Below are 11,056 nucleotides of genomic sequence, written 5' to 3' on the forward strand. Positions count from 1 at the left end.
TTTTGTGGCCGTTGGTTTTTGCGCAAGATCAGGTGGATAAAATAAATAAATAATAATGTGGCCACAGCTGTTTACAGACAGCGAATTGGAAACAAACAAAAATTATGCGTGGGAATATAGTATGTGTATCCTGCAATTATTTACGTTAAGTCTATTAATTCCATTAGGGAAATTGTGTGGCGATAAAAGGCACTTGATGCTGAGCAGCAAGAATCAGTTGCATACTAGGCTACTAATGACTAAGTTAACAGACATAGTGGCAAAAAGACTTCAAATGAAAAAGCAGTTAGGCTACTGCAATGGGTAGATATAACAGTTAACAGTTTTTGGGATCCTATGGATAATTTCTAATTTTCATTCAAATATTCAGAGGGCATTAAACAGTGTTTCATGCAGTGTTTATTCAAGGTCACCGAACCGTTTAAACATACACAAACGACGACTCAACACAAGCAAACAGAGGAGCACAGAGAAAACAGGGTCCGAAACGACTTCCAAACCCAGCCTAATAACATGGCCCGCTGAGCAGGGTTGCGAGATCGGGGCAGATTTCCCGCACAATCTGGCAACACTGCCCGCAGAGCAAGAGGAGGCAAACAATGACGCGGCACACCGAGCACGTCAGCCAATCACGTTCGGCGGCGAGATCCGCGGGGTTTCCTGTGTGACGTCACCCCCCTCCTCGGTCAACACTGAGAGTAGGCCCCACCTTTTGTGTTCCCCCCACAGCCCCGTCAATCAAAACAGAAAAAAAGCCCCCCATCAGACACTTATCGCGGTTGAACCGGCAATCAAACCGAGGCGCGTGGTCATGCAACGGTGGCGCGTGATGAGCTAGACTTTCCCGCCCTTCCGACGAGTCCCGCCATGACCGGTACGTAGCAAGAGCGAAGCTAAAGCGGGGCTAGCGGAGGCATTAGAGTGGCTAAGCTAAGTTAGCCTCGATAGCGTAGCCTCCTCGGTGCACCACTCGCTGTTATTAATTAGCTAGGCGGGTTAGCCTCAAGTTAGCTCATTAGCTCCGCTCGGGAACAGCCAAAACGAATAGAAATAGCACTTCTGCGGGGACTTTGCGTCGTTGTGGGAAGGGTGGAGGTGGTGGTGTGTTGTGGTTCGGGTCAGCGGCACACATGGCGTCTTGTTGTGGGTTGTGCTGAGCGCCAGGTCGGCTCTGCTAACGTTAGCCTGTGTCTCCACTAGCCCCAGAGCAGCCCGTGAAACCGGAGGAAATGGCTGACGCGGACAGCGGTCACGGCGACTTCCTGCAGCAGGACCACGGCAGAGGAGACCAGGTGAGCGGGTCTACACACACTCACACTCCGAGTTCACACGCTTCAAAGTTGGTCTCAAACTCCCTCCGTGGCCCGAACTAACGGCCACCCACTTGTTCCCTGGTTCCGCCCACTGGGTGTAGGACGCCCAGCCGTCGCCGCTCGATATGCTGGCGACGACGTGCAGCAAGGTGGGCTCCCCGTCGTCCGAGGTGGAGAAAGATGTGGTGAGTCTCTCCTCCTCCAACACCATCCCCGCTAACGGAGTCCGATTCAGACCCCTGGCTCTGAATGTAGTCCGTGCTGGCGGGGCTGCGCCTGCCAGATTCAGGTTCTCAAGTTGGTTCAATACCTTTCCTTCAGGCACTGATATGAATGCATTCAACATGTAATGCTCCAGGTGTTAATTGCGCTGGAAACGTGCTTGATTGAATATTTGATAACTGATTTATGGAATGAGGTATGACATCATAACAGGCAAGAGGATTATCTCTTAACTATATTTCACTTCCCCCCCCCCCCCCCCCCCCCACTACATACTTTACGCAGTTATATTTATTAACTCTTAATACAATATGGGATAGTTACGTTTGCCCTGCCCTGTGTTATGGTACACTTTATTACATTTCAGTTGGTCATCAGGTGTAAACAAACAACCTTGTTTAACAAGGTGGCATCACATTAAACAAGGTTTTGGTATTGGTATTATACCTCTTTCTATCCATTTTCATTTTTGATTGTATTCTTTGATTCTCAGCACGCTTGTAACTCTCAGAATAAAAGTGTCTGCGAATTAACAAAAATATAAACTCTTGTATGCAAGTATTTTAGGTAATTGAAGTCCGATTTCCCTCCAGCGATCGGTACCGTCTTATTAACCGTCATGCTTCGTCTTCCCCAGCAATCTGACCTCGCCTCCATCCAGCTCACCGGGACGGAGGCCTGGGAGGTGTTGACCCCCACCACCAAGGAAGAATCCGGAATGATCCAGATCCAGAACCAGGGCATCCTCACGTCCAACGGCCAGTACGTGGTCCCCCTGCACAACCTCCAGGGCCAACACATCTTCGTTACGTCGGGAGCGGACGGCTCCCCCGCCAACACAGTGCCTAACATCCAGTACCAAGTCATTCCTCAGCTCCAGACGGCCGACGGCCAGCTCAGCTTCTCCTCGGCCGGCGTGGACGGAGCCACGCTGGGTCAGGACTCGGCGGGGCAGATCCAGATCTTGCCCGACGGCAGCCAGGGCATCAGCGTCTCGGCGGCCGACATGCTGGCCACCACCCAGAGCCTGGTGTCGCAGGCGGGCCACCTCGGGCAGCTGCAGGGGGTGACCATCGACGGCTCCGCCTTCGGCCACCAGGGCCAGGTGGTCACCAACGTGCCTATGGGTCTGCCGGGGAACATCACCCTGGTGCCCCTCAACTCCCTGGAGCTGGACTCCCTGGGGCTGTCCTGCGCCCAGACCATCGCCACGGGGATGACGGCGGACGGGCAGCTGATCCTGGCCAGCCAGCCCGGGGACGGCTCGGAGGGCGGGGCCCGCCCCGGCGAGCAGCTCACACAAACTCTGACTGTCGGCGACCTGAACGCCGCTCAGGAGATGTACGTGCCGGTGTCGTCGGCGGCGGCGCAGCCCGGCTCGACGGACGGGTCGGTGCTGATGACGCAGAGCACGGCGCTGTCATCCATGACCGTGGGGGGGCAGGCGGACTCCGGCCTCCACGAAGTCTTCATCCAGCAGAACCAAGCGCAGACCCTCAACACGTCCACGGCCCAGCCAGTCCTCCAGCTCCAGCAAGTGCCAGCCCAGTCGAGCAACGGGCAGCAGGTGATGCAGTCGGTGGCGGGCGACCAGAACCTGCAGCTCATCAACCCGGGGACCTTCATCATCCAGGCCCAGACGGTGTCGGCCTCCGGGCAGATCCAGTGGCAGACCTTTCAGGTGCAGGGCGTCCAGAACCTGCAGAACCTGGGGCTGCCCACCTCGCAGCCCCAGCAGATCACCCTGGCCCCGATGCAGACCCTGTCCCTGGCCGGCGGCCAGGTGCCCAACCTGCAGACGGTGACGGTCAACTCCATCGTGCAGCAGGAGGGCCACAGCCCCGGAGGTACGGCCTCTCTTCTTCTTCTGCTCCTCGAGGTGTTGGTCTGGCTCTTTAAAATAGTACTACACAATGTGGAGAGACTTATCCTAGCTGTCTTGGTTGTTTACAGGGAATGGGTTAACCTATTGTTAGTGCTTGGTACTTACTGTACCGACAGCGATATATTGTTTCTTCTTCTTCTGACAAATGTATTTTATTGTAAGTCGCTTTGGATAAAAGCGTCTGCTAAAGGCCTTGCATGTGTTTTTGAAGGCTGAAGTGTCTCTTGGCTTCAGTGTGTTCGGTCGGTTGTGTTGCTGCGTTGTCATCTTTTAGTTATTATTATAACTACTAGGGTAGTTATAACTACTGCAGTGTTTCTATCAAAGCATTTGTTTTACTTCTTGACAATATTCTGTCTATTGTCACACAGAAGCAGAAGCTCAAGGTTTACAGTGTTTTACACACATTCAAGCTTGTTCAAACTTCACTGCGATTCAAAATGTTCGCCTATATATTTGTAAGCAAGTAACGTGTCGGTATTCATTTAAACTTTGAGGTGGAAGCCAGTGTCTGTCCGAACAGCTCTGACGCTGTCGTCCCCGATGATACGAACCTACCGGGGCTCTCTCCTAGGGCGGCTGGATTATGGAAAAAATCCTAATCACGATTATTCAAACGATTATTTGTGATTGTGAGTTTGAAAACATGATGTACTTATTCAGCCTGACCCTCCCAAAAAACACTTTGTAACTGAGAACTTAAAAAAGTACACAAAATGCTCAAAAAGAACATGTTCAAATCCAAAATAATGTACAGATATGTATCATGTATTCATTTATTAAAATAAAAATTAAAACGAAAAACTCGATTTATATTAGTTTTGTGATCGCTCAACGCTAAAATCGAAATCGCGATCAAAATTGGACTAATCGCCCAGCCCTCTCCTCTGCGCTTTCTCTCCAGCATCCCGTTGTTTTCTTGGAGCCCATTAGACCGCCGGGAGGTAGAACCGTCCTGTCTCCCCAGTCAGCGGGAAACAATCCTTAGGATCGCTTCCACAACCATTTCTTCTCCAGGAGTAAAAACAATGGGCTAATGGCCAATTTGAATACATCACACATGCTTAGGGAAGAGCAGCGACGTGGTTCCAGAAAGTGATTGGACACATGTTCCTTGTTGAGTCGTCGCCTGAATAACAAATAAACAAAAGGAACGTATTCGGCGCGCCTGTCGGAAGACGCCGGAAATTGAAACGCAAAGATGGCAATTAGGGAGAAGTGGTTTTGTTTGAAATGAGAGGTAAAGAGACGCCGGGTTACACGTTTTGTGTCGTTTGCTTTTTACATTTCAAAGTGTGCAAACAATTAAAGCCCTCGCAGGCCTATATTTAATTAACCTTTTTTTCATTAAATCGAGATTGGAGTCCGATTTCTTTTTAAACGGCTTTTAACCATAAACGCAACTATATTCCAAAACTGAATGCTATACATGGATATCATATAAATAATTACATTATGAACATGTGTATCTAAAGTTGATATCTCTGTTAGGACTATTGCTAGATAATAGGACAAGGACAATATGAAATAACCTGATGATTCTCTGTCATGTTATCTGATAAGAGGCCTGCATCATTGAAAGCCATTCACATGATCTAATGGCAGCTACTCATCCCAGCACGAGTTTTGTGAGCTATTCCCCATGTTATTATCACATCCATTACTGTATTGATGTCTGGATCGATCCCCCCCCCCCCCCCCCCTTCCACCAGACATCCATATAAAAGAAGAGCCCGACTCTGAGGACTGGCAGCTGGGGACGGACTCCACGCTGAACACCAGCGACCTGTCCCACCTCCACGTCCGGCTGGTGGACGAGGACGACCCGCTGGGCCAGGAGGGCAAGAGGCTGCGCAGGGTGGCCTGCACCTGCCCCAACTGTAAAGAGTCGGGCGGCAGGTGAGCCAGCCTGCCTGGGATGTGGACTATGCTACGTGTTTGCATTGCAGCAGGGTGTGGGTCTGACGGGGATGTTAGCGATGATGGCGTGTTTGAAGGGGCAGAGGAGTTAGCCTGGCTGGGATGTTAGCGATGATGGCGTGTTTGAAGGGGCAGAGGAGTTAGCCTGGCTGGGATGTTAGCTATGATGGCGTGTTTGAAGGGGCAGAGGAGTTAGCCTGGCTGGGATGTTAGCTCTGACGGCGTGTTTGAAGGGGCAGAGGAGTTAGCCTGGCTGGGACGTTAGCTCTGACGGCGTGTTTGAAGGGGCAGAGGAGTTAGCCTGGCTGGGATGTTAGCTATGATGGCGTGTTTGAAGGGGCCGAGGAGTTAGCCTGGCTGGGAGGTTAGCTATGACGGCGTGTTTGAAGGGGCAGAGGAGTTAGCCTGGCTGGGATGTTAGCTCTGATGGCGTGTTTGAAGGGGCAGAGGAGTTAGCCTGGCTGGGATGTTAGCTATGACGGCGTGTTTGAAGGGGCAGAGGAGTTAGCCTGGCTGGGATGTTAGCTATGACGGCGTGTTTGAAGGGGCAGAGGAGTTAGCCTGGCTGGGATGTTAGCTCTGACGGCGTGTTTGAAGGGGCAGAGGAGTTAGCCTGGCTGGGATGTTAGCTATGATGGCGTGTTTGAAGGGGCAGAGGAGTTAGCCTGGCTGGGATGTTAGCTCTGATGGCGTGTTTGAAGGGGCAGAGGAGTTAGCCTGGCTGGGATGTTAGCTCTGACGGCGTGTTTGAAGGGGCAGAGGAGTTAGCCTGGCTGGGATGTTAGCTCTGACGGCGTGTTTGAAGGGGCAGAGGAGTTAGCCTGGCTGGGATGTTAGCGATGATGGCGTGTTTGAAGGGGCAGAGGAGTTAGCCTGGCTGGGATGTTAGCTATGATGGCGTGTTTGAAGGGGCAGAGGAGTTAGCCTGGCTGGGATGTTAGCGATGATGGCGTGTTTGAAGGGGCAGAGGAGTTAGCCTGGCTGGGAGGTTAGCTCTGATGGCGTGTTTGAAGGGGTAGAGGAGTTAGCCTGGCTGGGATGTTAGCTATGATGGCGTGTTTGAAGGGGCAGAGGAGTTAGCCTGGCTGGGAGGTTAGCTATGACGGCGTGTTTGAAGGGGCAGAGGAGTTAGCCTGGCTGGGATGTTAGCTATGACGGCGTGTTTGAAGGGGCAGAGGAGTTAGCCTGGCTGGGATGTTAGCTCTGATGGCGTGTTTGAAGGGGCAGAGGAGTTAGCCTGGCTGGGATGTTAGCTATGATGGCGTGTTTGAAGGGGCAGAGGAGTTAGCCTGGCTGGGATGTTAGCTCTGATGGCGTGTTTGAAGGGGCAGAGGAGTTAGCCTGGCTGGGATGTTAGCTCTGACGGCGTGTTTGAAGGGGCAGAGGAGTTAGCCTGGCTGGGATGTTAGCTCTGATGGCGTGTTTGAAGGGGCAGAGGAGTTAGCCTGGCTGGGATGTTAGCTCTGACGGCGTGTTTGAAGGGGCAGAGGAGTTAGCCTGGCTGGGATGTTAGCTCTGACGGCGTGTTTGAAGGGGCAGAGGAGTTAGCCTGGCTGGGATGTTAGCTATGATGGCGTGTTTGAAGGGGCAGAGGAGTTAGCCTGGCTGGGATGTTAGCTCTGATGGCGTGTTTGAAGGGGCAGAGGAGTTAGCCTGGCTGGGATGTTAGCTCTGACGGCGTGTTTGAAGGGGCAGAGGAGTTAGCCTGGCTGGGATGTTAGCTCTGACGGCGTGTTTGAAGGGGCAGAGGAGTTAGCCTGGCTGGGATGTTAGCGATGATGGCGTGTTTGAAGGGGCAGAGGAGTTAGCCTGGCTGGGATGTTAGCTATGATGGCGTGTTTGAAGGGGCAGAGGAGTTAGCCTGGCTGGGATGTTAGCGATGATGGCGTGTTTGAAGGGGCAGAGGAGTTAGCCTGGCTGGGAGGTTAGCTCTGATGGCGTGTTTGAAGGGGTAGAGGAGTTAGCCTGGCTGGGATGTTAGCTATGATGGCGTGTTTGAAGGGGCAGAGGAGTTAGCCTGGCTGGGAGGTTAGCTATGACGGCGTGTTTGAAGGGGCAGAGGAGTTAGCCTGGCTGGGATGTTAGCTATGACGGCGTGTTTGAAGGGGCAGAGGAGTTAGCCTGGCTGGGACGTTAGCTATGACGGCGTGTTTGAAGGGGCAGAGGAGTTAGCCTGGCTGGGACGTTAGCTATGATGGCGTGTTTGAAGGGGCAGAGGAGTTAGCCTGGCTGGGATGTTAGCTATGATGGCGTGTTTGAAGGGGCAGAGGAGTTAGCCTGGCTGGGATGTTAGCTATGACGGCGTGTTTGAAGAGGCAGAGGAGTTAGCCTGGCTGGGATGTTAGCTATGACGGCGTGTTTGAAGGGGCAGAGGAGTTAGCCTGGCTGGGATGTTAGCTGTGACGGCGTGTTTGAAGGGGCAGAGGAGTTAGCCTGGCTGGGATGTTAGCTATGATGGCGTGTTTGAAGGGGCAGAGGAGTTAGCCTGGCTGGGATGTTAGCTATGACGGCGTGTTTGAAGGGGCAGAGGAGTTAGCCTGGCTGGGATGTTAGCTATGACGGCGTGTTTGAAGGGGCAGAGGAGTTAGCCTGGCTGGGATGTTAGCTATGACGGCGTGTTTGAAGGGGCAGAGGAGTTAGCCTGGCTGGGATGTTAGCTCTGATGGCGTGTTTGTATGGCAGGGGAGTTATTCTAGCTAGGGAGTTAGCCTGGCTGGGGAGGTGGCTATGCTAGTGTGTTGGTAGTTAAGGGAGTAACTCTGCCTAGGGAGTTGGTCTAGCCAGGGAACTAGGTGATTAGTCTTGTCTGTCTGTCTCCACACCAAGTGTTCCTGCATTTCAATAACCGTGTCAAACAAGACCCATGAGTCACTAACCACTTGTTTGTGTGTCTCTGTGCCTGTGTGTGTCTGCGTGCATGTGTGTGTGTCTGCGTGCATGTGTGTGTGTGTCTGCGTGCATGTGTGTGTGTGTCTGCGTGCATGTGTGTGTGTGTCTGCGTGCATGTATGTGTATCTGTGCGTGTGTGTGTCTTCACGTGTATATCTGCGCTTGTGTGTGTGTGTGTGTGTGCGTGCATGCGTGTGTCTGCGCCTGCGTCTGCGTGTGTCTCCGTGCGTGTGTGTCTGCGTGCATGTGCACATGTGTTTCTGCGTGCGTCTGCGTGTGTCTCCGTGCGTGTGTCTGCGTGTGTCTCCGTGCGCGTGTGTCTGCGTGTGTCTCCGTGCGTGTGTGTCTGCGTGCATGTGCACATGTGTTTCTGTGCGTGTGCGTCTGCGTGTGTCTCCGTGCGCGTGTCCCCAGAGGGTCGAACATGGGGAAGAAGAAGCAGCACATCTGCCACATCGCCGGCTGTGAGAAGGTGTACGGCAAGACGTCCCACCTGCGGGCGCACCTGCGCTGGCACTCGGGGGAGCGGCCCTTCGTCTGCAGCTGGATGTTCTGCGGGAAGCGCTTCACGCGCAGCGACGAGCTGCAGCGCCACCGACGCACACACACAGGTGCCCGGGCCGCCGCCGCCGCCGCCGCTGCTCTCAATCGGCGGTGATTTCACAGCGGCGCCGCGCTTCAGTTTGACGCGGTGCAACGTGTAATTCCTACCAAAACAATTAGGCCTCCCGGGATTTGACTAATTAAAAGATTTGGTAGCAGGCGGCCTGCGCGGGGTTTATCGGTGTCGGGTCTGGATGAATGGAGATGATGGCTCAACATGCGCCCGGTTTCATCAGCGGGTTAAAACCACGGGCATCCTGGGGGGGGAATCTGTGTTTTAATAATAAATATAATGTAATAATACCAACGCGTAGGAATAATTTAAGCTTCGATTTTTTTTATCTGACCGAACAACACCGAGTTAAGTTAAGTTTGAAGTATGAATCTTTGCCGGTTGGTTTACATAAAAGGTAAACATATTTTTAGTGTTGTCCCCTAGTTTACGACCCCTGTTGCCGCCTGCACATTTTAACTGGGCCAGAACTGTCAGGACCTCATGGTACGCAGACCGGCGACCCTATCAAAGTCACACCACGACGTGGCACAGTTCTAACTTTGTGTCCTCCCCCCCACCCCCACCCCCAGGCGAGAAGAAGTTTGTGTGCTCCGAGTGCTCCAAGCGCTTCATGCGGAGCGACCACCTGGCCAAGCACATCAAGACGCACCAGAACAAGAAGGGGGGCGTGGCCTCCGGCGGGGGCGTGGCCTCGCTGGAGTCGGCGGGCTCCTCGGACGGCAGCATCATCGCCACGACGGCGGGCGGGACCACCCTCATCCTCACCAACATCCAGCAGGGCTCCAGCCACGCCCAGGACCTCCTGGCCAACGCCGAGATGCCCCTGCAGCTGGTCTCCGTGGCGACGGCCGGCGACGCGATGGAGTGACCGCCGCGCTCGTCTCCCATTTTGTTTCCTTGACCCCGCCCGTCCCGCCCACAGACAGACTGCTTAATTGCGTTCCCCTTCGACTTCCTGACTGCTTTTTTAAAGGAACCCCAGTCAGGAACATGTTCTATGAATACACATATATATATTTTAACACGTAAGCTAAGGGCTTGATGTCCGCGAGCAGTCTGGGTTTCTGTTATGTTGTTTTTTTTACCGGGCAAAGAGTACAGTAGTGGCAAAAAACCCCAAAGACCCCGCGGTGTCATGTGTTTCCAAGGAGATGCCTTATTTTGTAAAACGCTGTGTCGCGTGGCACCTGAACACGGGGCCGTGGTATGTTTTTGAAGATGCTAATTTGTTCACATGTATTTTGAAGAAAAATCGTAGAGAAAACTAGCGGTACCGCGGTTCGAACAACGTCCTCGTACGGACGTTATGCCTTTATTGACAATAACCTTGGCGAGCAAGGTCCGTTTTCACACGCGGCTGATGGATAGCGAAGGTCAAGCTTTTCATGTCCAGATTGTGTCGTCATGCAAACCTATCGATGTTGTTATTCGCGTTTCTACATAATGCATTTCTGTTTTCGTTCTGTTTCTCGTGCCCCCTCAACACCGCGCTCTTCTTGTAGTCGTAGCGCTCGCTAACGAATGTCCGACTCTGCTCCTCCCTGATCCTCCTCTCCTTTTCCTCCCTGATCCTCCTCTCCTCCTCCTCCCAGATCCTCCTCTCCTCCTCCTCCCTGCTCCTCCTCTCCTCTCTTCTCCTTCCTACTCCTCTCCTCTTTCCTTCTGCCTGTTCCTCTCTCCTCCTCCCTGCTCCTCCTCTCCTCCTCCTCCCTGATCCTCCTCTCCTCCTCCTCCCTGATCCTCCTCTCCTCCTCCTCTCCTCCTCCTCCCTGCTCCTCCTCTCCTCCTCCTCCCTGCTCCTCCTCTCCTCCTCCTCCCTGATCCTCCTCTCCTCCTCCTCCCTGCTCCTCCTCTCCTCTCTTCTCCTTCCTACTCCTCTCCTCTTTCCTTCTGCCTGTTCCTCTCTCCTCCTCCCTGCTCCTCCTCTCCTCCTCTCTTCTCCCTGCTCCTCTCTCCTCCTCCTTGTTCCTCTCTCCTTCTCTCTTCTCCCTGCTCCTCCTCTCTCCTCTTCACCTCCTCTCTTCTCCTCCCTCCTCTTCCTCGCTCCTCCCTGCTTCCCTCGTCTCTGACTGTAACTCTGCAGGTCTAAAAAGGAAAACACAATCAATGTATTTACCAATTCCTTCTCAACACATACAGTACATGTGCGTGATATGCATTGTCTGCATACACAATATTTTGACTGAATAGATATTTATACTGAGCTTT

General features: G+C 53.0%; 1 protein-coding gene across 1 annotated transcript; it reads left to right on the forward strand.

The window, feature by feature from the left end:
* The first annotated feature begins 649 nt into the window (after positions 1–649).
* Positions 650–10,507, forward strand: sp3a (sp3a transcription factor). The gene is made up of 7 exons (XM_030350107.1): positions 650–874; positions 1,201–1,292; positions 1,415–1,498; positions 2,173–3,382; positions 5,133–5,319; positions 8,644–8,840; positions 9,418–10,507. Exons 1-7 carry the CDS (start codon positions 868–870, stop codon positions 9,714–9,716), a joined length of 2,076 nt encoding a protein of 691 aa, XP_030205967.1. The 5' UTR covers positions 650–867; the 3' UTR covers positions 9,717–10,507.
* Positions 10,508–11,056: the final 549 nt, after the last annotated feature.

This window comes from Gadus morhua, unplaced genomic scaffold, assembly GCF_902167405.1.
Source record: "Gadus morhua unplaced genomic scaffold, gadMor3.0, whole genome shotgun sequence".
Taxonomy (NCBI): domain Eukaryota; kingdom Metazoa; phylum Chordata; class Actinopteri; order Gadiformes; family Gadidae; genus Gadus; species Gadus morhua.

Coding starts and splice junctions, on each gene's coding strand:
- sp3a (XM_030350107.1), top strand. Junction 1,499..2,172: donor CCGAGGTGGAGAAAGATGTG/GTGAGTCTCTCC, acceptor CGTCTTCCCCAG/CAATCTGACCTCGCCTCCAT. Junction 8,841..9,417: donor CCACCGACGCACACACACAG/GTGCCCGGGCCG, acceptor CCCCACCCCCAG/GCGAGAAGAAGTTTGTGTGC.